At 44.9% G+C, this 26,486-nt stretch overlaps 1 protein-coding gene across 1 annotated transcript in view; it reads left to right on the top strand.

The window, feature by feature from the left end:
* The window catches only part of LOC140458455 (potassium/sodium hyperpolarization-activated cyclic nucleotide-gated channel 3-like), a 407,121-nt gene that overhangs the window by 333,089 nt on the left and 47,546 nt on the right, over window positions 1-26,486 (top strand). Inside the window, exon 7 of the mRNA XM_072553060.1 lies at window positions 2,301-2,465. Within this exon, the coding sequence (XP_072409161.1) occupies window positions 2,301-2,465 (165 nt within the window). The remainder of the gene's footprint in view (window positions 1-2,300; window positions 2,466-26,486) is intronic.

The raw sequence follows: 26,486 nt of genomic DNA, 5'->3' as shown, positions 1-26,486 counted from the left end.
TCGGGCATAAGACCTTCTTCAGGAATGACAGGTCTGGGAGAATGTTGTCCTGAGCTGGGGTAGGGCTGATTGCAGGGAGTGTAGGTAGCGGCACATGGCTGCGAGCGTGGAGTGGAGGATCCAGAGGGAGGTCTGTTGCTGGAGGCTTCGGATTTGTTGTAGGTACTGGTTGTCCTGGTTGGGTCCAAATTTTGTTGGTCTGAACGTAGTCCGGAGTCCGTGCGGGGTCAGTCAGTTCCATAGGCAGGTGCTGAGGAAGGAGATGTGGCTGTGGTAGCGAGTCTGTTTGAGAACATGGCTGAAGAGCTTCAGGGCAGAGGAGATGACCGGGGGGAAGGGCTTATGCCCGAAACGTCAATTCTCCTGCTCCTCAGATACCGCCATGACTAGACAGAGCTAAGTTAAAAATCACACAACACCGGGTTATAATCCACCAGGTTTATTTGGAAGCACTAGTACTAACCAAGTCATGTAGACAGAGCTAAATATGTTAAGTATATAAGGTTAAAAATCACACAACCTCAGGTTATAGTCCAACAGGTTTATTTGGAAGCACTAGCTTTTAAAACGCTGCTCCTTCATCAGGTGGTAGTCCATAAGAAGGGTGTCATAATAGCTTTGTTCAAAAACTGAATCCCAAAAAACATTTAGAAGAGTCAGAGAGGATAAGTTTATTAAATTACTAATTTTCATCATATCAGTAGAAATGAACAAACAAAATGGCTGCAGATACAATTACAACATTTAAAAGACATTTGGATAAATACATGAACAGGAAAGGTTTGGAAGGATATGGGTCAGGAGAAGGCAGGTGGGACTAGTTTAATTCGGGATTATATTCAACATGTTCTGGTTGGACCGAAGGGTGTGTTTCTGTGCTGTATGTCTCTATGAAAGGGTAATATTGGGATAAAAGAAATTAACCGACTAAATGTGCTTCACAAAGTGAGATCTAGCATTAACGTGTAACTGTCCTAACTACAGATAATTGGAGTACTTTAAATTTGAAAGTTAAAATCACACAACACCAGGTTATAGTCTGGCACTGGTACCTCCAAATCATGGTTGGACTATAACCTGGTGTTGTATGATTTTTAATTTTGTACACCCCAGTCCAACACAGGCACCTCCAAATCATTTAAATTGCATGTGATGGGGATGAAGAAGAAATGAGCGATTTCCACATCTGAGGAGAATAAGTTTCAATACACGGTTTGGTCCATCAATAGTTATTACAATAGCAATGAACAAGGAAATGGCTTTGGTCTCTTAAGATTCCCTACATTATGAATAAATATAAAGTAGCTTATTCAGTGAGATGCTCCGTGAATGAATAGATAATAGGCTGGTGGACTGGGATCCCTTTATCTGAATCAGAATCAACAAAAGGATCATTCTTGAGCAATCTATTGTGCTATAAGCACTGGTTTGAATTAGCCAGAGGGCATGTTGGTTGCAAAACACTTGAGTTATTAAGAGGTTGAACTAAGATAAAGTGGGGTAGTACTGCTAGATACTGCCTGTTATTCTGTCTAATTTTTTTTGGTCTAATTCTCTGTTATTTCACTATAAACCACCTGATGATTGCTTTACTCATCAATGGGAACAATTTTTGAACAGACAAGTGTCCTTAGTGACTTCCTTTTGTCTGGTTTTTTGCAGTGTTTTTGCAAGCTATAATTAGTTGAATCTCTCTGTTTCCTTTCTGGCCTTTGATTTTAAAATTAAACTAAACTTTGAAAATATTTGAACTTTGCGTGTTCAGCACTCCTGTACCAATCTGGAAATTGGGCGTGAAGCTATAAGACAGCCAAAATCAGACACCCAAATTCTAGAGATTCATGTTCTGCTTCATGTGTCTAGATTAGAGTGGTGCTGGAAAAGCACAGCAGGTCAGGCAGCTTCCTAGGAGCAGGAAAATCGACATTTCAGGCAAAAGCCCTTCAGCAGGAATCTGCTCCTCGGATGCTGCCTGACCTGCTGTGCTTCCCCAACAGCACTCTAACCTCGGCTCTGGTTTCCAGCATCTGCACTCCTCACTTTTGCCATTCTGCTTCATTCCAATGGGGTCTGACCCAACGTTGGGGGGGATTTATACCAAGAGAGCAGCGTTTGGAGAGTGAAGGAAGGTACTCTGCATTAAATGTGAACATATCGAAAATTCAGATTTTCATTGACCTTTGCGACTTTCACTCAATTTGAAAGCCTTCAGATTTGGACAATGGTTTATTGGTCACTGCAGCAAGAGTGTGAATTCATTGACCACACTAATCAACCGTTCTTTCTTTCCCTCTCGGTAGAAATCTGCTTGCTGACCCGGGGCCGTCGAACAGCGAGCGTGCGAGCTGACACTTACTGCAGGCTGTACTCCCTCTCTGTAGACCACTTCAATGAAGTGTTGGAGGAATATCCAATGATGAGACGTGCCTTTGAAACAGTGGCTCTTGACAGGCTCGACAGGATAGGTATATCTCCTTTTTATTCTAATTGAGAGGCAGATTCACCTCTTCCTCCACAGCTTTTATTTCTAGCTTCTTCTCGCCCTCACTGCCGTAAGAAATAAAGTATCAGGAAATACTTTCATGTCACACAGTTCATAAATAAATGCTACTTATGTTCAGGAAATCAAGGACGTTACACTGTTACCTGTGAATTTGCAAACTTTTGTGCTTCCTTCAGCTGGTGTGACACTGAGGTATATCACGAGAAGAATCGTGCCTGAAAACAGCAATTTCTGGAACACCTTTCATGTGCCACATTGCTTTACTATTGAACATTTTCACCCCTCACTGCTGCAATATTATGTAGCTGCCAATCCATGTACAGCACGTTCCTATAACAGCTGTTTGGTAGTGACCAGATAATTTGCTTTCGTGATGTTGATTGTAGGTTAAGTATTATTGAGAATATAGGGAAGAGTAACTCACCTCCTTTTCTCCAAAATAATGCCGTGCTTTCTTATAAGGTGGACAAGCAGGAGGCTGGAAGAACACAGCAAGCCAAGCAGCATCGGGAGGTGGAGAAGTCGGCATTTTGAATGTAACCCTTCTTCAGCATTGGGGGTAGCTGTAAGGGGAGCTGCAGATAAAGGGGGTGAAGGGTGGGAGGGGGCAGGGTGGTGAGGTGAGGATAGGTCACTGCCACAGCACTGTGACCTCTTCAGCCTTCCAGCATTTTGGCCATACTTTATGTGCAGCTCCCCTTATACCCACCCCAGTTCTAAGGACGGGTTACCCCCAGACACTTCGACTTCTCCACCTGCTGGTGCTGCCTGGCTTGCTGTGTTCTTCCAGCCTCCTGCTTCTCTACCTCGGATTCCAGCATCTGCAGGTTTTTTTGTCTCTAACCAATGTCATCTTTTAAGCCCAGTTGAGAGAGTTGACGGGACCCAGGAAAACAGTTTAATAAAAGTAAGTCATAGTATTAGAGCACCTTGGAACTGCTCTGTCATCAGAGGGAGACAATTGGTGGTGAGTTTAGCCCAAGGGTTACCACCCCTCAGATAACATTGAGAAGACAGAACTTTCATGGAGAGCTTGTCTGTATGTGACTTGAACCCATGCTATTGGCATCCACAGAACACACCAGACGACCTCCTTCTTTAAAGACCATAATTTGCCTTCCCACATGGCTGAAAGTGCCCTCCAACACATCTCATCCACGTCCCACACCTCTGCCCTCAAACCCCACCCTTCCAACCACAACAAGGACAGAGCCCCCCCCCCCCCCCCCCCCCACCCCCCAGTCCTCACTTCACCCCACCGACCTCCGCATAAACTGCATCATCCGCCAACATTTCTGCCACCTACAAACAGACCCCACCACCAGGGGTATATTTCCCTCCCCACCCCTATCTGCTTTCCGCAAAGACCATTCCCTCCATGACTACCTGATCAAGTCCACCTCCCCCCCCCCCCAACAATCCACCCTCCCGTCCTGGCACCCTCCCCTGCCAGCGCAGGAATTGCAAAACCTGCGCCCACACCTCCTCCCTCACCTCCATCCAAGGCCCGAAAGGACCCTTCCACATCCATCAAAGTTTCACTTTCACTTGCACATCCACCAATGTCATCTATTGTATCCATTGCTCCCGATGTGGTCTCCTCTACATTGAGGTGACTAGACACCTTCTCGCAGAGCGCCTTAGGGAACACCTCCAGGACACCTGCACCAATCAACTCCACTGCCCCGTAACTGAACATTTCAACTACCCCTTCCACTCTGCTGAGGGCATGCAGGTCCTGGGCCGCCTCCACCACCACTCCCTCACCACCTGACACTTGGAGGAAGAACCCCACTGCATCAATGTGGACTTCACCAGTTTCCTTATTTCCCCTCCTCTGACCTTACACCAGTTCCAACCTCTGGCTCAGCACCATCCTCAATACCTGTCCTACCTGCCAATCTTCCTTTCCACCTATCTGGTCCACCCTCCTCTCTGACCTATCATCTTCATCCACACCTCAATCCACCTATTGCACTCTCAGCTACCTTCTCCACCGTCCCACCCCCATCCCATTTATCTCTCCACCCCGGAGGCTCTCTGCCTCATTCCTGATGAAGGGCTTTTGCCTGAAACATCGATTTTCCTGCTCGTCGAATGCTGCCTGACCTGCTCTGATCACTAACCAGTTGCCCAGCCAACTGAGCTAACCAAGTAACACAGTGACCACTGCTGTCATCTGACAGGGTCAGTTCTGATGTCTTACATGCTGTGGTCAGCAGTCAATGGCTACTCCCTCATGAGGTATTTGGCATTAAGGCTACCATACCAAAAGAAGTGCAAAAATAATTGGAACTGTGGAAAGTATATGAATTTATCTGTAAATGGCGATTTTAAAGGTTGATGCTTTCAAGTTCATTATAATATATTGGAATTGTACACTCCATCCCACAATGACTTGTACCATTCCGACACTGAGCAGAGGCAACAAATTAATCATATTGCAATGACAAGAACTGATGAAAATCCAAATTATTAAAACAAATAAATACACATTTATTTAAATTCATTGGCCGGACTAGTCCATTGTGGATAAAAGGAACTTATCCAGACATTGTGCCTCTTTTTTTTAATTAAGCAAAATGTGAATGACAATTGTTTCTTAGAGCATTCTCCATGTCAATCAATCAGCTCCCCTTCCTTATGCAGCATTAGTTAGAATCCCTACAGTGTAGAAACAGGTCCTTCAGCTTAACAAGTCCACACCAAACCTCCCCCCCAAGACCCATTCCCCTACATTTATCCCTGACTAATGCACCCAACCGACACATCGCTCGACGCTATGGGCTATTTAGCATGGCCGATTCACCTAACCTGCACATCTTTGAACTGTGAGAGGAAACCCACATAGACATGGAAAGAATATGCAAACTCCACACAGATGGTCACCCAAGGCTGAAATTGAACCTGCGTCCCTTGCACTGTGAGGCAGCAGTGCTAACCACTGAGCCAATGTACCACCCCATTATTGCTTCCTTGAAATTTGGCATTCTTGCATTTGTCCTGATAAGTACAAGATGAAAAACTTTGACAGCACGTCTCCTTTTCAGCAATACTCAATTTCTGTATTGCAATCTATAAATTGTAATATTGATTAAAGCAGTCAATTTGCAAGAACCTGTTAAAGCCGGTGAACTGTAATTTTGAAAGCGTTAAATCCCTAACCTACCATCTTTTCAATTCAGGCAGTGCTCAAAGGTTTGCAATCTTGAATCTAGACCTTTCATTTTTTAATTGCCAAAATTATGTTGCTCTTTACTTTTTTGTCGGCTGAATGAAGTAATGAGTTGAACAGATAATGGAAGGAGAATGACTGAAAGTCAGCCTGTGACCTAATCAGTGGAACAGTCCTCTGAGAGTAGGAGAAAGCAATGTAAATTTGACAATATAATTGAAATCACAGAACATTATAATTTTAATAAGTAATCTGTTACTTGTCAGATTTTTAGATTATTCTGATAGTGATTTAACAGAGCTATTGTTAAAAGAAATCTTGCTGCATTTTAGTACTTTTTAAAGCGATGCAGAGAGTATTGAGATTGCACCTGCAATAATTGAGTTGGAATTCATACTAAATAATTGCTGATAGAAAATGTTCTTTTTAATCACGTAAAGAGGCACAGGGAACCTTACCAAGAGAGAGTTTACTAAGTTGATATTATATTTTACATTTCTTGAAAACCAAAGTGCTGCAGATGTTGGAAATCTGAAATTCTGAAATCAGAAAATGCTGAAAATAGTCAACAGGTCAGTCAGCATCCGTGGTGAGAAGCAAGGTTAATGTTTCAGGTTGTCAAGCTTTCACTGGGGATATCGCTCCTACATTTCTTTGAAGTAGAAACAAGGGATTTTTATATCCACCCAAGCAGATAGATGGAGCCTTAGGTTTCACATCTCATTGAAAGACAGTGCCTCCCTCAGTAATAGAAAAATAGAAACATAGAAAATAGGTGCAGGAGTAGGCTATTCGGCCCTTCAAGCCTGCACCACCATTCAATGTGATCATGGCTGATCATGCAGTCTCAGTATCCCACTCCTGCCCTCTCCCCATATCCCTTGCTCCCTTTAGCTGCGAGGGCCACAACCAGGTCCCTGTTGGATATATCTGGCCCCCACAACTTCAGGGAGAGAATTCCACAGATTCCCAACTCTCCGAGTGGTGAAATCCTTCCTCATCTCAGCCCTGAATGGCTTACCCTTTATTCTTATACTGTGACCCCTAGTTCTGGACTTCCCCCAACACTCAGAACATTCTTTCCACATTGCACCTGTCCAGTCCCAGCAGGATTTTATATGCTTCTGTGAGATCCCATCTCAATCTTCTAAAGTTTAGCAAGTACAAGCCCAGTCTTTCTTTATTTACTGGATTGTCAGCCTTGACTATTGCTCTGGACTATCAGATTGAGACTTGAACCCAGGACCTTATGACTCCATGGCGAGAGTGAGGACAACAATTATTAGTCCAAATAACAACGGGGCTAAATTTGCCTCCTCTTTTTTGTTGTTTGTGAATATTGAAGCTAGATGGGCTGTTCGCAAATGAGCAGGAAATTCTTCTGATGATCTGACCATCATTTCTCCTTTCACTTGCAATACGTTCTCCCTGTGGTGAGAGATCATTCACCTGAAACGTTGACAGTTTTACCCTGCTCTGATGCTGCCTGACCTGCTGCGTATTTCCAGCATTTTCAGCACCCACAGTCTTCTGCTTTCTGTGAGGTTGCCATTAGTTCATCTTACAGGGATCTTGCATACAGTGGGCATAAAGGTCTGCTTGCAATGTGCTTCTGAGTGGTGTGATGTGGGAATAGGTAAAGGCAGATCTTGTGTCTCAGTCAGCAATGTTCCCGCCTTCGACCTAGCTGCTCTGGGTTGAAATTCTAATCTAAAATTTGTTGGCCAAGGAATGTGCATGAATAAGATGATCAAGCGGGTTAATATTCAACCAGTGCACACAACCAACAGGCTGATGATAAGAGCAGGAGAGAAGCCCATTCTTCAGGGTACAGTGATGTCTCTCAGAGTAAAGCCCCTTGTTTCTGTCTAGCAGAGAGTGATGCTTATAGTAGGGACTTTGGTAGGGAGTGGGCTGTGTAAATGACAATTCATTGCAGCCCCTTCACCGTTCTCGTCAAACTCAGGGCCATATTATAAATCTAGGAGAGAGTGAGGACTGCAGATGCTGGAGATCAGAGTCAAAAAGTGTGGTGCTGGAAAAGCACAGTAAGGCAGGCAACATCCGAGGAGCTGGAGAGTCAATGTTTCATGAGCTTCCTGATGAAGAGCTCATGCCCGAGACGTCGACTCTCCTGTTTCCTGGATGCTGCCTGACCAGCTGTGCTTTTCCAGCACCACACTTTTTGACTTACTATAAGGCACCAACCTCAATCAGAAAAGGACACCACCAACCTTGTGAGGTTGCAGTTGACTCCCTGGGGTAAGGAACAGAGGTGGACACAAGAGGGGAAGTAAATCATTCTAAGTGTAAATTAATGGGAGTTCGCCACTGATGAGTCCATTTTCCAAGATGTTATGTTGCAGACTCTGACACTCCAGGGAAAATAGCCCCTGTCTATTCAGCGCCTCCCGACAGCTCAAACCGTCCATCACTGGCAACATCCTTGTGAATTATTCCTGAACCCTTTCAAGTTTCACAGCATCTTTCCTCAAGCAGGGACACCAGAATTCAACGCAGTATTCTAAAAGTGGCCTAACCAATGGCCTGTACAGCTGCAACATGACTTCCCAACTCCTGTACTCAGTAACTGGCCAATAAAGGCAAGCATACCAAGTTTGTAAAATCGTGAGAGGCATGGATAGGGTGAATAGCCAAGGTCTTTTCCCAGGAGAAGTGTGTCCAAAATTAGAGGGTATAGGTCAGATAGGAAAGATTTAAAAGTGACTTAAGTGACAACTTTTTAATGCAGAGAATGATGCCTCTATGGAATGAGCCACCAGAGGAAGTGGTGGAGGCTGGTACAATTACAATATTTAAAAGGCATCTGGTTCGGTACATGAATAGGAAGGGTTTGGAGGGATAAGGGCCAAGTGCTGGCTAGATTGATTTAGGATCTGGTTGGCATGGACGAGTTGGACCAAAGGGTCTGTTTCCACACTGTACATCTCTGAGACTGTATGACAATATAAAATGAGTATTGGAACATGCTGGAGATTGCAGATGGTAGAAAAGGAGTTTTCTAGTAAGCTTTGCAACAGCATTTTGCTACTGAATCTTTTCTCTTCCATTTCCTCCTCTACTTCTTTCATGATTCCATTTAGTTGCTCGGAATGCTTTAAGCCAAGTGTTCCGGGCACCTCTTCAGGCCATTTGGAACAGTGGGCGAACCCAGTGGAATTGCACTGACAGGCCAATTCTGTTGAAACAGTGGAAGTGACACAAGCAGGTCAGACCACAAGGAGGACAGATGGGATCCACTTGCTCCAATTCCGGTCTCAGGTGTTGCCCGTGTGGAACTGGCAGAACAAGTTGCAGGTCAACTGGATGCAGAACATCTGCCAGGCAACCTCTGGCAAGCAATTTAATTCATAGCTTGATATTGGCTCCAGACAAGCTGCAAGTTCCATGTGAGGCTGAAAGGGAAAGGCACCCTCCTCTCTATTGATTCACTCTGCGTTCGCCACCCTTTCTTTATCAGTCAGAGTTATGGATGCTCTTCAGAGGGTGAGTGCAGACTCGATGGGCTGAACGGCATCTTTCCACACTGTAGGGCTTCTATGAGAACTGTTAGACCAAAAGACACAGGAGCCATGGGAGGCCATTCAGTCCATCGAGTCTCCTCCACCATTTATTGAGATCATGGCTGATCTGATCATTGTCAACCCCACATTCCTGCTTTTTCCCTTACTGATTAAAAATCTGTGGTGCTGGAAACAGCATCCGAGGAGCAGGAGAGTCAATGTTTTGAGCATAAGATCTTCATCAGGAATGTGATGAAGGGCTTATTCCTGAAACCTCGACTCTCCTGCTCCTCGGATGCTGCCTGACCTGTTGTGCTTTTTCAGCACCACAGATTTTAACTCTGATCTCCAGCATCTGCAGTGCTCACTCTCTCCCAGTTGATTAAAATCTGTCTATCCTAGCCTTGAATATGTCGAATGACTTAGTGCTGTGCCCAATCCATTGGCTCCTTCGCTTCCTTCGCTTCGATTGATCAGGCAATCTTATTACCCCAACTTTTGCAGAGGCCGAAATATGCATTCATTCAAAATGCTAGTGGCCGCTGTAAATGTTAACAATGCTTTTTTGTTTAACCCTAATTTTCAGCTTCTCATATGTTTAAACCTCCTCATCATAGTTTGTTTGCAATTTCCCCCACCGTGCAAAGTGAGCTCACAATGCCAAGTCCAATCAGAGTTGGGAATTTGTCCATGTTGTGAAAACCATGCAGTTCCCACAGGATTAGTGTGGGGAGGTGGTGTGGAGGCAGAAGGGTCATCCCCTAACATTTGGAAGGGTTGATTAGCTAAACCTGGGTATCCAAGATGGAGACCTGCACTGTTCAAGCTCAGACCTGTCGCTCAGATCAAAAGCAAAACTCACAGAGGTTAAGAGCAACAGATGCCCCTTACAGTGTGCACCAAGACACCAATGCAGTCGAACTGAAGCACTGACTGCTGTACTGTAGAATCCTGCAGTGAAGGAAACAGGACTGCAACTGGACCAGATTAGATCAGAAACATAGCCTGTTTTGTATCTCATTCACATTAGTCAACGTATATACTGTTGCACATTTGTGTTCCTTATTTTGGTCCATGCTGACAGATGTATCTGACTCGCTAGAACAAACCGTACCTGAGAAACTATTGGTAAAGATACAAGTGAGCAAACACTTGATGTGTTCCTGTTGTCCATTATTTAAACAGAGGAACCAGTGCATTTAAAATAAGGTGATTAAATACTGCCTCTCAAAGTGGACAAATGAATGTCAGGTGTTTGCGTTTAATTGTACCATGGCCTTTATCATCAATAACAATTTCCAGGCCATTGTCCCCTATAGATTTTCTGTGAAATAAATGTTTTCGTACACTGACAATATATTGCCAGAGGTTTAGATCTCACTTCCTGAAGGAATGATGGCAGAAACACAGGAAGACAAATGTTGCTTCCCTCAGGATAATTACAACCCTTCAGAATGTTAAGCCTTATTAAAGCACTATGAATAGCATTCTGTTGCAAAGTTGTTTTTGACTTAATATATTCTCATTCTGCTGACGATCAAGGAATAGAAAAATTATTGCAGCAACATAGCAGAATGGAATCAGTACAAGAGTGGATGCTGTGTCAAATGAATCACCTGTATGTCTGATCTCCAACATGACAGTTTCCATCTCCACATCTCTCTATTGCAATCCTGGTCGTTCATTTCTTGTGTCTCCTCAGCTCTGAGTATAGTTTTTCTGCATGTTCCAGGCTTCTCTTAATATCCTCACTGTCAAATTGGGGACTTCTTGCAACATCCCCTCTCCTAGATGCACAGTAGCAAACCAGGGCTTTTACCAGAACCAAGTCATAGAGCGCAGTTTGTGAAGTTCAGTCTGATACCACTCAGTCAAAGTTTCTTCATTCCAGTTCACTGATAATTCGAAAATGCTTGGATTCAGTTTTTCATATTGCATATTTCAAATAATGTGACTTCTTTTTGCCTAAGTCATGCATACAATACTTGATCTTGTCATAGAATCATACCTCATGGACACAGACCCTTCGGTCTAATCAGTCCATGCTGAACATAATCCCAAACTAAACTAGTCCCACCTGACCCATATCCCTCTAAGTATTTCCTATTCATGTACTTATCCAAATATCTTTTAAACATTGTAATCCACTAATTCCTTAGGATGTTCATTCCACACGCAAGCCACCCTCTGTGTAAAAGATTTGCCTCTCGTCTTTTTATTTTAAATTTCCCTCCTCTTACCTTAAAAATGTTCCCCCATGTCTTGAAACCTCCATCCTCGGGAAAAGACACCAAACATTAATCCTATCGATACCTCTCATTATTTTGTCAACTTTTATCAGGTCGTCTCTCAGCTTTTTACACTCCAGTGAAAAAAGTCTCAGCCTTGTCAAGAGCTTTTAAAACTAAAATAAAGGGAAAGTCACGATAGTCCTATCAGACCAAACAGCTGCTCTTTTGTGGGGAGGGGGGACAGAGAGAGAGAGAGAGAGAGAGAAAGAGAGAGAAACAGTTGTGGGTGGTTTAACCTAAGGGTCACCACGCCTCAGGCAAGGGGAGTGTTTGAGATAGAGAATCCCTCATGATAACCTCATCTGGAACTGGACCCATACTGTCGGATCATTCTGCATCACAAACAAGTTGCCTAGCCAACTGAACTAACTGACCCATCCCAAGATAATGGTGTTGCAGTCCTACTGGACTATGGGGCTGATCTTTCAGAAGAAAGAGATGACTGGGGTAGATTAATGTGAGCGTTATTATACCTCAGGCGAGGCCGAGAGTTTGAGAAGGAGAATCCTTCATGGTAACCTCAGCTGGTGCAGAAGTTAGAATCATAGAGTCATAGAAATGTACAGCAATGGAAACAGACCCTTCAGTCCACACACAGTGTTGACATCAGTCTGCATTGTAAACCACGCAGACAACACAGCAGAACTAACCAAACCCATCTTAACTCCAGACTCTTATTTTACAGTCTAATTCATGCAACATTTAGATTTTTATATGCACGTTCTCCCTACTACCATGTCAGAACGATACCAGAACTTATTAACTTTATTGCTGGTGTTGTTATTTGTACTGTGCTCTGATTTTTAAATCATCTTCAAATCTAAAATTCCTTACATTAATAATATGGCTCATGCAATTATTTTTTTATTTTCAAAACACACCCACCCTGAACTACCTCCTCAATGTCCTCAACTAAATTTGGAAGTTAGAATACAGTAGGTTTGGATGCCTTGGTCAGTATTTCTCCCTCAATCAACAAAAAAACAAAGATAAAAGGCAGATATCGCAGTTGGTGGAAATCTGAAACAAACAGAGAATGCTGGAGAAACTCAGCAGGTCTGGTGTTATTAGTGGACAGAGAAACAGAGTGGAAGTTTTGAGGTCCACTATGACTCTTCTTCTGAGCATTCTGCTTTTGTCACAAAATCAGATTATCTGGCCATTATCACATAGCAAGGGGGAGCTTGCTGTGCACAGATTAACAAGAGACAAAAAAAAACTACAGATGCTGGAATCCAAAGTTGACAAGCAAGAGGCTTGCTGTGTTCTTCCAGCCTTTTGCATAGATTAGCTGACAAGTTTCCAATAATAAAACCAAAACTCCACTTTAAATGGACTGCATTGGCAGTTCAAGGCATGAGAAGCTGTTCTAAGATGCAAGTCTTCCTTTTCCTTGACATGGAAACTACAGTGACTATAAAAAATGGTGTTTCATTCCCCATTGTAAACGTCCTTCAACTTCATAATGTCCACATTAAAAATCAAACCAGTCGAAAATGGCATGTGAAGTTTGTCCGTACAGAAAGCTCTATTTTTTTTTAACTTGTTCAACTTGCCTTGTGAAGACACAAATTAATAATAATACCCTACTTTCTTGACAAGCAATACTGTCTAGGGACTGAGGCAGTCTGTGCTGGATACAGGTCATTAGTTAAGTAAATACCTGCAGTCATTACAGCAATACTCCAGTCATTATAACACTGCTGAATTCAAAACTGTCCGTATTAAAAAGAGGGGGAAGAACAACGAAAAGCCAGTTTCACCTTGGGATTTTCAGATATGGTCCAACTAATGACATACGACACAGATAAAGCACATACCTCTATTTCCATGGCTCGTTTTCCCTGGAACACGTTACTCACCCGTTACTGATCAGAAGTCTCTCTCATTGTGTATCAGAAGAATTTGCAGGTTAATTTTCAGCTGTTTTGTCCTGCTACAAATGCCTTTTTCCTGACCATCAAGTTCTGGAGTAGTATTTGAACCCACAGCACCTTGCCTAAATTGCTCAGTCTTTTCAGTGTATGAGTTGTGACGTCATGTTGAGGTTGTGAGGCCTCGTCTGGAATACTGTGTCCAGTTCTGGTCACCCAGTGATAGGAAGAATATTATCAAGCTGGAGCGGGTTCAGAAGAGATTTACCAGGATGTTGCCAGGTATTGAAGGTTTGGGTTATAAAGAAAGGCTGGATAAGCTGGGCCATTTTTCACTGGAGCACAGGAGGTTGAGAGATGATCTGATAGAAGTTTATGAAAAAAATGAGAGATAGGGTTGATGGCAGGTGACCTCTCTCTGGGATGGGGCATTTCAAGACGAAGGTCACATTTTTAAGGTGACGGAAGAAAGATTTAGAAAAGGCATGAAGGACAAATGTTTTACACAGAGGGTGGTTCGCATGTGAAATGAACTTCCAGAGGAAGTGGTGGATGTGGGTACAATTACAATGTTTAAAAGACATTCGGATAAGTACATGAATAGGAAATGTTTGGAGATATGGGCCAGGACCAGGCAGGCGGGACTAGTTTAGTTTGGGATTACGAGGTAAACACAATGACTGCAGATGCTGGAAACCAAATTCTGGATTAGTGGTGCTGGAAGAGCACAGCAGTTCAGGCAGCATCCAAGTAGCTTCGAAATCGACGTTTCAGGCAAAAGCCCTTCATCAGGAATAAAGGCAGTGAGCCTGAAGCATGGAGAGATAAGCTAAAGGAGGGTGGGGGTGGGGAGAAAGTAGCATAGAGTACAATGGGTGAGTGGGGGAGGGGATGAAGGTGATAGGTCAAGGAGGAGAGAGTGGAGTGGATAGGTGGAAAAGGAGATAGGCAGGTAGGACAAGTCATGGGGACAGTTACTGAGCTGGAAGTTTAGAACTAGGGTGAGGTGGGGGTAGGGGAAATGAGGAAACTGTTGAAGTCCACATTGATGCCCTGGGGTTGAAGTGTTCCGAGGCGGAAGATGAGACGTTCTTCCTCCAGGCGTCTGGTGGTGAGGGAGCGGCAGTGAAGGAGGCTCAGGACCTCCATGTCCTCGGCAGAGTGGGAGGGGGAGTTGAAATGTTGGGCGACAGGGCGGTGTGGTTGATTGGTGCGGGTGTCCCAGAGATGTTCCCTAAAGCGCTCTGCTAGGAGGAGCCCAGTCTCCCCAATGTAGAGGAGACCACATCGAGAGCAACGGATACAATAAATGATATTAGTGGATGTGCAAGTAAAACTTTGATGGATGTGGAAAGCTCCTTTGGGGCCTTGGATAGAGATGAGGGAGGAGGTGTAGGCGCAGGTTTTACAGTTCCTGCGGTGGTAGGGCAAAGTGCCAGGATTGGAGGGTGGGTTGTTTGGGGGCGTGGACCTGACCAGGTAGTCGCGGAGGGAACGGTCTTTGTGGAAGGTGGAAAGGGGTGGGGAGGGAAATATATCCCTGGTAGTGGGGTCTTTTTGGAGGTGGCGGAAATGTCGGCGGATGATTTGGTTTATGTGAAGGTTGGTAGGGTGGAAGGTGAGGACCAGGGGCGTTCTGTCCTTGTTACGGTTGGAGGGGTGGGATCTGAGGGCGGAGGTGCGGGATGTAGACGAGATGCGTTGGAGGGCATCTTTAACCACGTGGGAAGGGAAATTGCGGTCTCTAAAGAAGGAGGCCATCTGGTATGTTCTGTGGTGGAACTGGTCCTCCTGGGAGCAGATCCAGCGGAGACGGAGGAATTGGGAATACGGGGTGGCATTTTTGCAAGAGGTAAGGTGGGAAGGGGTGTAATCCAGGTAGCTATGGGAGTCAGTGGGTTTGTAAAAAATGTCAGTATCAAGTCGGTCATCATTAATGGAGATGGAGAGGTCCAGGAAGGGGAGGGAGGTGTCAGAGGTGGTCCAGGTAAATTTAAGGTCAGGGTGGAATGTGTTGGTGAAGTTGATGAATTGCTCAACCTCCTCGCGGGAGCACGAGGTGGCGCCAATGCAATCATCAATGTAGCGGAGGAAGAGGTGGGGAGTGGTGCCGGTGTAATTACGGAAGATCAACTGTTCTACAAAGCCAACAAAGAGACAGGCATAGCTGGGGCACATACGTGTGCCCATGGCTACCCCTTTGGTCTGGAGGAAGTGGGAGGATTCAAAGGAGAAATTGTTAAGGGTGAGGACCAGTTCGGCCAAACGAATGAGAGTGTCGGTGGAAGGGTACTGTTGGGGACATCTGGAGAGGAAAAAAATGGAGGGCTTGGAGGCCCTGGTCATGGCAGATGGAGGTGTAGAGGGATTGGATATCCATGGTGAAGATGAGGCGTTGGGGGCCAGGGAAACGGAAGTCTTGGAGGAGGTGGAGGGTGTGGGTGGTGTCTCGAACATATGTGGGGAGTTCCTGGACTAGGGGGGATAGGACAGTGTCAAGGTAGGTAGAGATGAGTTCAGTGGGGCAGGAGCATGCTGAGACAATGGGTCGGCCAGGATGGTCAGGCTTGTGGATCTTGGGAAGGAGGTAGAACCGGGCAGTGCGGGGTTCCCGGACTATGAGGTTGGAAGCTGTGGGTGGGAGATCTCCTGAGGTGATGAGGTTCTGTATGGTCTGGGAGATGATGATTTGGTGATGGGGGGTGGGGTCATGGTCGAGGGGGCAGTAGGAAGAGGTCTCCTTGAGTTGATGTTTGGCTTCAGCGGTGTAGAGGCCAGTGCGCCAGACTACCACTGCGCCCCCTTTATCCGTTGGCTTGATGGTGAGGTTGGGATTGGAGCAGAGGGATTGGAGGGCTGCGCGTTGTGAGGGTGAGAGGTTGGAGTGGGGGAGGGGGGTAGACAGGTTGAGGCGGTTAATGTCCCGGCGGCAGTTGGAAATGAAGAGGTTGAGGGCAGGTAATAGGCCAGCGCAGGGTGTCCAGGTGGATGCAGTGTGTTGGAGGTGGGCGAAGGGGTCCTTGGAAGGTGGGCGGGAGTCCAGATTGTGAAAGTAAGCTTGGAGGCGGAGGCGCTCTGCATGGACTGGTTGGACCGAAGAGTCTGTTTCTGTTCTGCATAACTCTACAACTATGACTCAGAGGCAGGTAATTTTTCCATTGTGCCAAAACAACTCCATATAGCAGAAAAATAAAGAAAGAAAGAGCAAAATAAGTTTAAAGAAGTGTTACTGTTGTAGTGGACATAGAACAAATTATGAGCAAGCTCCCCTCACACAGCAGGATAATAAATAAGCCAATTGTGAGTAGCAAGAAAGCAGACTAACTTTGAAATGATTACAAAATATTTGAGTAGATTATATATATCTCCTTTAACATAACTCAGCAGGTTGTGGTCACAATATCGTAGGTAGCACAATGCATTCTGTGTTGCACATCTAACGAGGAAAAGTACAGGGACTTGGAGCTGAATTCTACCTGCTGTCCCGGGCGGGGTGAAGTGGAATTGTGGGAGGATAACAGAGGTGTCAGAATGGCTCCCCACCACTGTGTCGCCGCCAGCATCAGCTGAGATGTGTGCCTTAAAGCAGGTTGGCGATCCTCTTCATGGCCATTTTACAGAGCTGCCGCCATTTTACTGATGGCTGAGAAGGCCTCCCTCTCCCCCCACCTACCTCCCACTGCTGGCATAGCCACTGGGTTTGTAGAGGTGGCTACCCTGTGGCAGTGCGCGAGGCCTGAGCCTTCCCGGCTCAAAGCTGAGGCTGATGGCCCAAAAAGTTGAACCTAGGTAGGTTCCCTTTCTCTCCCACAGAGCCCACTGTCTCCTAAGTATTGATTTTTGTTCTTCTGTCTGAGGATGCTGAAGGGGCCCTGAGGTCTCCCACCTGCCTGATCTCTCTCTCTCTCTCTCTCTCTGTCTGTGATGCAGCTGAGTCTTCAGATTTAGTACACTGCTCCTTGCAGCTGTGTAGAACTTCTATTAGGCTATGTTTGGAATATTGTGTACAGTACTAGTCACCACACAACCAGAAACATGTGGAGGTTTTGGAGATGGTACAGAAACAGTTTACCAGGATGTTGCCTCGCTTGGAGGGTAGTAGCAATGGGGAGAGATTGGAACAATTTGGCTTGTTTTCACTTGAACTTCAAAGAATGAGGGGTGACTCGACAGAAGCTTACAAAATTATGAAAAGCATGGATAGAATGGATAATTAGAACCTTTTTCCCAGGTTAGAAATCTCAATTCCTAGACGGTATAGTTTTAAAGTGAGAGGGAGAAGATTTAAAGGAGATGTGAGAGACCAGCTTTTTGCACAGAGGGTGATAAATGCTTGGAATGTGTTGCCAGAAGAGGTGGTTGAGGTGGATACAATAGCAACATTTAAAAGGGATCATGACAGATATATGAATAGGAAGGCATAGAGGGCTACACACTGTGTAGAGACAAAAGGTTTTTAACTTCGAAAGGAATCATGTGTCGGATCAGTCTATTCTTGTGCTGAACTGTTCTTTGTTCTTGGCTGGGTAATACCAGGCCATCCTGGTAAAGTTGTTGAGCTGCCAACAAACGCACGCTTGGGAACCCAATTTATACTGTGACCTTGGGATCCCCAAATAAACCAAGCTACTGCAGATACTGGAAATCCGAAATGAAAGCAGAAGTTGTTGGAGAAACCCAGCAGGTCTGACAGCATCCGTGGCTCGAGAAAGCATTTCAGGACCAGTGTCCTTTCTTTAGAAGTGAAGCAGAACTACCATTCCCAGACAGATCGTTTGGAGAATCATACTTGACTGTAGATACTCCCTGGAGTGGCATTGACAGAGGAAAGTTAGAAGTCACACGACACCAGGTTATAGTCCAACAGGTTTATCTGGAAGCACTAGCTTTCGGAGCGCTGCGCCTTGTGGTTGTCACCTGAAAGCCACCTGATGAAGGAGCAGTGCTCCAAAAGCTAGTGCTTCCAAATAAACCTGTTGGACTCTAACCTGGTGTTGTGTAACTTCTAACTTTGTACACCCCAGTCCAACACCGGCATCTCCAAATCTTGACAGAGCAAGCTCTTGAATAGGAATAACACTCAAACATTTGTTAGAAAAATACCATTGGTACCAGTGCGAAGACAATGGGGCAACTTGTAGCGATGAAGAGATAATGACTTGGGTTTTGAGTTGTCACTAATTTGTTAGCCTAGCATTAACTTGTCGCTTGCAGCAATGTCTTGGTGAATGTCAAAACTTCTGCCTTTGCATAACAATTTAAATTCCCAGCAGTAAGCTTTTTTACAATCTAGAGACCCTGTTCTTGTGTGAGACAGTGCACCTGATAAGGATCTCACATCACAGCACAAAAGAAAGCAAACATTAATTCTTCAACTAACACCACCAAAGTGGGTTAGCTAGGTGTTTACCTGACTTCTTTTGTGGCACCTTGCTGTGTGCAATTTGTCTGCAACATTTCCAAGCAACCAGCAGGACACAAAAGAAAATTTTTCAACAATCATTTCTGAAGCATCTTGTCACATTCTGATGGTGGGAAAGGAGCCAAATGCAAAGTATATTGTCTCCTTTATGTCAAGTGCCACATTTATCATTAAAAAAGACACTTATTTAACATTTAAATAAGAGAAAACAAAAACTAGATGTTTCCTGTTGTTTCCACTGATCTTAATTTAATTGCTCTTCAAACGAAAGAGTGAGGGATTTATAACCAGCTGTCAAGCTGTGTCATTGAGACCAAAGAAGCTATTCTGTTCTGTTGGCTTACAGAAAGCGTATACAGGATGTTTGTTCAGAATGGCACAGAAGGAGGTCATTCAGCCCAACATGTCTATGCTAGCTCCCTGCAAGAGCTATTGAACCGGTCCCACTCTTTTACCTGAAGGCCAGGAATTATTGTTTCCTTGGAAAGTTACCCTTTTGAAAGCCATTATAGAATCCTCTTCACCCATACCCTCAGCTAGAGCATTTCAGACCCTAACCACTCTTGGCAAAATCTTTTTTTGCCATTCACTTTAAGTCAATGCATTCTACTTCTCAATCCTTACAAAATAACAACTAAGCCTCTTGTCACATTCATGTGATTAGAGAGTCATACAACATGAAAACAGACCCTTTGGTCTAACCAATCCATGCCGAACATCATCGCAAACAAAACTAGTTCTCCCTGCCTGCTCCTGGTCCGTATCCCTCTAAAGCTCTCCTATTCATATATTTATCCAAATATCTTTTAAATCTTGTAATATTACCCACATCCACCACTCCCTCAAGAAGTTCATTCTACACACAAACTACCTGCTGTGTAAAAAAAAATGCCTCTCATGTCTATTTTAAATCTGTCTCCTCTCACCTTAAAAATGTGCGCCTTTATTTGCGGCTGGCACGGTGGCACAGTGGTTAGCACTGTTGCCTCACAGCACCAGAGACCCGGGTTCAGTTCCTGTCTCAGGCAACTGTCTGTGTGGAGTTTGCACGTTCTCCCTGTGTCTGCATGGGTTTGCTCTGGTTTCCTCCCACAGTCCAAAAATGTGTAGGTTAGGTGAATTGGCCATGCTAAATTGCCCATAGTGTTAGGTGGGTTGGTGTGGACTTGTTAGGCTGAAGGGCCTGTTTCCACACTGTAAGTAATCTAATCTTGAAATCCCACATCCTAGGGAAAAGATACCTTCCCTTAACCCTATCTATACATGATGTTATAAATCTCTATAAGGTCATCTCTCAACTTCCAATGTTCCAGTCAAAAAAGTTGCAGCCTATCCAACCTTTCTTTACAAGTCAAACCTTCCTTACCTGGCAATATCCTGGTAAATCCCTTCTGATCCCTCTCCAGATAAATAATATCCTTCCTATAACTGAGTGATCAGAATGGGACACAGTTCATTCAGAGCATTAGATGAAGTATGGGTGAAGTTTTAGAAGATCAGTGAGCTATATTTAGAGACAGAAAGGAGCACGCCTACTACAATATTGAATTGATAGTTATGGCTCTTCAGGCAGATCCTAATGGTTGTTAGGAAAGGACCATTGGAAAGCTTCCTTCAATTTCATAACTGGTCAAGGTTTCACATAGAGTCATACAGTCATAGAGATGTACAGCACGGAAACAGACCCTTCAGTCCAACACGTCCATGCTGACCAGATATCCCAACCCAATCTAGTCCCACCTGCCAGCACCTGGCCCATATCCCTCCAAACCCTTTCTATTCATATACCCATCGAGATGCCTTTTAAATGTTCCAATTGTACCAGCCTCCACCACTTCCTCTGGCAGCTCATTCCATACACGTACCACCCTCTGCATGAAACAGTTGCCCCGTAGGTCCCTTTTACATCTTTCCCCTCTCACCCTAAACCTACGCCCTCACGTTCTGGACTCTCCGACCCCAGAGAAAAGACTTTGCCTATTTACCCAATTGATGCCCCTCATAATTTTGTAAACCTCCATAAGGTCTCCCCTCAGCCTCCGACGCTCCAGGGAAAACAGCCCCAGCCTGTTCAGCCTCTCCCTGTAGCTCAAATCCTCCAACCCTGGCAACATCCTTGTAAATCTTTTCTGAACCCTTTCAAGTTTCACAACGTCTTTCAGGACTGTCTTAGGAAAGAAAAGGATTGATGAGGCGGGGATTTGACTTGTGAGATGAAAAGAGTTGGGAAGGGAGGAGGAAAGTCAGATGAAAGACGGTGCAGGAGAGGAAGAGAAGAAGAAATTTGGTGAGGGAGAAGAGAAGGGGAACAGTAACAAAGATCAGTGTTATGGTCCCAGCTGATGTTACCAATGGACAAGTAGTGAAATCTAGCTTGGTGGATTATTTTTTTTGATGAGACTTAAGCATCCAAGGCTGCATATTTCCTTTAAAAAAAATCTGAAACCTATTACAGAAGAGAAAACTAATGATAAAATTAAACAAACCTGGCTGTCGAAATCAGAGATAAAAAAAAACTGATGTTGGAATCCACAATAGACAAACAGGAGGCTGGAAGAATGCAGCAAGCCAGGAAGCGGAGCAGCCATGTTTCGGGTTTAACCCTTCATAAGGCCGTGTCTCAATCCAAAACGTTGACTCCTCCGCCTCCTGTTGCTGCCTGGCTTGCTGTGTTCTTCCAGCATCCTGTTTGTCAGGCTATCTAAATGCAGGACACAGTTAGAAAAGTCAAGCAGCACCTCATCACTTCCCAATTTCTTCCAGAAGTCGTACGCCTCTATGTTAAATCGTTAAGTTCAACTCAACTGGTGCATTACTGTCCACCACATGGTGTCATAGTCCGACCAGACCATTTAGAGAAAGAGAGAGAGACAATCGGCAGTTGTTTAACCTGGATGGCACCACACCTCAAAGAACGGTTGAGAGGGTGGGATTTTCATCGTGACCTCAGCTGGTGTGGGAATTGAACTTAGACTGCTAACATCACTCTGTATTGTGAACCAACTCTGCATTGTAAACCAACTATCCGACCCTACTGTAAAGTCTTCTTACTGAATACTCAGAAACCTGATGGCTTAAACTTCATCAGCTTTCAATCAGCTGATTGAACCCCCTTTTCGGTTAAGTGACTCATTACCTGAATTGTCTCCTTTTTTGGAGAAAAAATATATTGTGCTTCTGAACCAATAGCATGTAAAATTCTTCCGATTTCTGGATTTCATGAGCTAAAATTGAATGGCCTGCTTCCACACTGTACGGATCTTATGATTCTAAAAAGTCCAGAACAACGATGAAAAATGCAATGCGATTATAAAAGAAATACAAAGGAAACATAATCAGTGTGAAGAGGAGTAGGCATGCAGAGCTTTATGAGAGCTCTCAAGCAGCTATTGCATGCCATGATGAGCTTCTAGCTGTCTCCAGGATGGACAACAGGGCAACCAGTGGGGTGAGAGATGATCATAGTATTCAGCACATGTAGAGAAAGCAAGGTAATGGAAGCACAGAACAGAACATAAGTTGCACAGCAATCCCTTTTCCACCAACACAACAGTCAGTCAGCATCCCTTCGGATTGCCTATGGAGGAGGCATTAATTCTGTTCAAGAGAAAAACCAGAGAATGCAGTCATCAGCGATAGATTTGATCATGGCCGTTAAAAGGAGGAGAAACAAAGGAGGTGATGCTTTATATTAGCGATAACATACTGATGCACCTGGCAACTGGGGTAAAGCAATCACTTGTTCTTTGTTGCAAAAGAAAGGTATTTTTTTTTTAAAAAAGCAGGACATATCAGCTACCAGGGAATAAATCTAAGCCTGTGTAAGCAAAGTGATTCACAAAGAGTTACAGTCTGGAATCAAAGCTATAACCAGAAGGAAAAGCTGGATTCTGATCAGAATGGTTCTATAGCACAAAGCTAAAGCTACAAAAGGTAGTGTGTAATAAATTCAGAAGTTCAAACACTGCCGTAGAAGAAACACTAAAGATACCTCTCAGGAACCACTCAATATCATACCGCAGATAATGTAATCTAATGAGCACAGTTATTGGAATTTTAATGGAAAACTGACGGGTTTTACATGAGCGTGGAAGTTCCAAGGAGAATGCAAATCATTCCAACATCTATTTAGGTCAAACTAGAAGCTGCAATAACACTCATAACAGCAGAACGATTGTGAGGACTGGTGAAGAAAAATTCATTACTGTAAGTTCGTTTGCAAGGGTTAAATAAGATGTGGGTGGCACAGCGTCTCAGTGGTCAGCACTGCTGCCTCACAGCACCAGGGACCTGAATTCGATTCCAACCTCAGGTGATGGTGTGGAGTTTGTACATCACTTTGCCCTCATCAATCCCCTTTGTTACTTTTTCAAAAATCTTAATCAAGTCCGTGGGACACGATTTCCCATGCACAAAGACTATCCTTAATTCTGGAGTGTCAGCAGCATGGTTGAAGTAGAAGATGGTTGCACTGCTGTATTAAGGGGCCATGGTCTTTATATCCCAAGTGTGGATCAAGAGCTAAAGCAACAAAGCTGTTGGACAAAGAACACAAACTACTTATTGGTGATAACCCCTATGACGCCCAAAGAGAATTATTGGTTCATCTCACTGTGGACGTCATAGAGAAGAGTTCTCTTGGTAACAGGCAACAGCCTGCCGTGCTGAAACTCATCATCTGAGCCCTCTTATAACCCCCTCTTCCACAGTTACATTTGTGCCCAGATTTCCTTTGAGAAGGAGCACAGTGTATCCATCAATGCTCTCAATGCCTCAGAGAGAGGTGGCACTGCGTCGGATACTGTGCTTTATACCCCCCCCCCCCCCCCCCGCCCCCACCCCCACCAACTCCAGTTTTCCCTTCCAACTGTAACTTTGGTTTCATCCCTTCCTGCTCTCCCTACCCTGCTTCACCTTGCAAAGTTGCATTATCTTGAATAAGCTTTGCTTGTAAATATTCAATTGGGGATACATGGGTGTTTTTACTGATGGTACTGTGCTCGCTATAAACAAAAAGAAAAAGAATCGCAGTGATTTTGGTGGGGGGAAGGTGTTCAGTTGTGTGTGATAACACTTTTGGGCAGAGAAAGAAAGGGATAAAAAGCAGATGTAGGTTAGGTCTGCAGAACTGTCTGCCCCAGTCCGGGAACGAGTGTATCTATGCCATGAGTATTGGCTCTGTTTTGGTGTTCAGCAATAAATGAGGCTCCTTTCCAGTCTGGCTTCCTGAGTTATTACATTATTAGTTGTGCCAGATTAGTGCATGAGAATGAGGCAGCATTTACAAGTTATTTGTCTGCAATCAATTTTGCTTGAGCTGGAGATATTGGAGGGAAGGATGTAGGGGGTAAGATGAGACAGAGCAAGGAGGAACAGTTCCCTCTGGGACACTCTGATCCACCCCTCCTTCACTCCCAACACCTCTTCACTCCCCCATGGCAGCTTCTGCATGCAATCGCAGAAGGTACAACATCCGCCTGTTTATCTCCTCATTCCTCTCTATCCAAGGTAAAGCAGCAAGTTAGCTGCACTTCACCCAATCTAGTCTACTGTTTTTGCTGCTCACAATGTGGCCTCCTCTACACTGGGGAGGTCAAGTGCTGACTGGGTGACAGCTTTGTAGATTACTGTCTGTGAAAATGACCCTGAGCTTCCAGTTGCCTGCCACTTTAACCCACCACTGTGTTCCCTCGTCACCATCTCTGTCACAGGCCCACTGCAGTGTTCCCGTGAGTCTCAGAGCAACCTGAAAAACAATGTCTCATTTTCCACTCAGGAACCCTGCAGCTTCTAGAACTCACCATTGAATTCAATAACTTTACAGCCCGATCATCTTTCCAGACTTTTTAAAAACTCATACCCAGTCCTGTTATGACATGGGTTGCTTTTAGCACAGTCACCCATTCCCAAATATTCCTAAGTCCATCAGCGCGTGTTATGGGCTGCATTCAACATAGCTCATCCGTTTTCTCCTACTCTGAGCTGTTATTATCACCTACTGTATTTAGTTTATCTTCCATCCTGGCCTGCTATCCATAATGCCCTTATTTACCTACCCCTTTTGTGTGTCTCTCCTTCTCTAGGCTCCATCTCCACCTATCTGCAACTCAGCCAATGCTGTCTATCTCATACGCTGTAGGAGAGTTGATGTTCCAGGCATAAGCCTTTCATAGCCATTCCTCACTTCCTCCTATTTGCTGAAAACTCTCCAGCATCTGCAGTCCTCATTTTCTTCCTAATGTCTATCTTATCAAGGTAACCTGTAACTAGTTATTAACATCCAATTATCCAAACCTTTTTAACTACCAGAATTGGTTTTGCTCTACCACACCAAACCAATGAGACCCTGTAGTCCCTACACTTAAAGAATATGTTGGCACAAGCCTTCACCATGAACTGCACCTTATACAGTAGAGATATAGCATGCCCATACAAAATATGTCAATATTTTTGACTCTTCATCATTGATAGTCCCTTACTGACAGAGGTGATTCTATCCCACTCTCAGGATGAGTCTGTAGGTGGCTGTACAAACCAACGCAGCTACCCCAGGGTTTGTTACACTGGGGGCAGGTGATGGTCACGGGAAGGGGGTGGGTGGGACGTTGGTATGGCTACGCGCTCTGTTTCGTCCCGGCTTCCGCTTTTTCCCGACGGCAGGTCTTGAGGAGCTCAACATCTTCCCGGATGCTCCTCCCCTACATTGGGACCGTTTGGAGCCAGTGATTCCCAGGTATCTGTAGGAATGCTGCACCTCCCCAGTGAGGCCTTGAGGGTATCTTTTTTTTTATTTCAAAAATATACTTTATTCATAAAATGATTTGATGGTCTGTACATTTGATCATGCCATACATATGTCCACATTTACAAACACAGATTCGAATTTATCCTTGTCATATACAGGCCTGTGCATTTTTCAATCTTGTACATATATTTGGCTGAGGCATCAGCAGAGCCCAAAAAAACGTCCGCATGGGCCCCCTGTTCTTCTTTAGGCAGGCCGATGTTACACGATGGTCTTCCCCCACCGCGCCTTGGTGGCAGCTGCCCCAAGCTTCAGCGCGTCCCTCAACACGTAGTCTTGGACCTTGGAATGTGCCAGTCTGCAACACTCGGTCGGGGTCAACTCCTTCAGCTGGAAGATCAACAGGTTTCGGACCGCCCAGAGAGCGTCCTTCACCGAGTTGATGATCCTCCAGGCGCAGTTAATGTTCGTCTCGGTGTGAGTCCCGGGGAACAGGCCGTAGAGCACGGAGTCCCTCGTCACGGCGCTGCTCGGGACGAACCTCGACAAGCACCACTGCATTCCTCTCCAGACTTCCTCTGCATAGGCACATTCCAGAAGGAGGCGTGTGACAGTCTCGTCCCCCCCCCCCCAGCTTCGAGGGCAGCGTGCGGTGCAGCAGAGAGTCCGGGCGTGCATGAAGGATCTCACAGGCAGAGCCCTTCTCACCACCAGCCAAGCCACGTCTTGGTGCTTGTTGGAAAGTTCTGGCGATGAGGCATTCTGCCAAATGGCTTTGACAGTCTGCTCAGGGAACCGCTCGACAGGATCTGCCCTCTCCTTTTCCCGAAGGGTCTCAAGGACGCTACGTGCTGACCACTTCCTGATGGACTTGTGGTCAAAGGTGTTTTTCCTCATAAATTTCTTTTATGAGGCCTTGAGGGTATCCCTGAGGCGCTCCCTCTGTCCCACC

The sequence above is a fragment of the Chiloscyllium punctatum genome, chromosome 33, assembly GCF_047496795.1.
Source record: "Chiloscyllium punctatum isolate Juve2018m chromosome 33, sChiPun1.3, whole genome shotgun sequence".
In the NCBI taxonomy this organism is placed as follows: domain Eukaryota; kingdom Metazoa; phylum Chordata; class Chondrichthyes; order Orectolobiformes; family Hemiscylliidae; genus Chiloscyllium; species Chiloscyllium punctatum.
The sequence above is the reverse complement of the archived record's forward strand: the minus strand, read 5'-3'. Positions and strand labels throughout refer to the sequence as shown.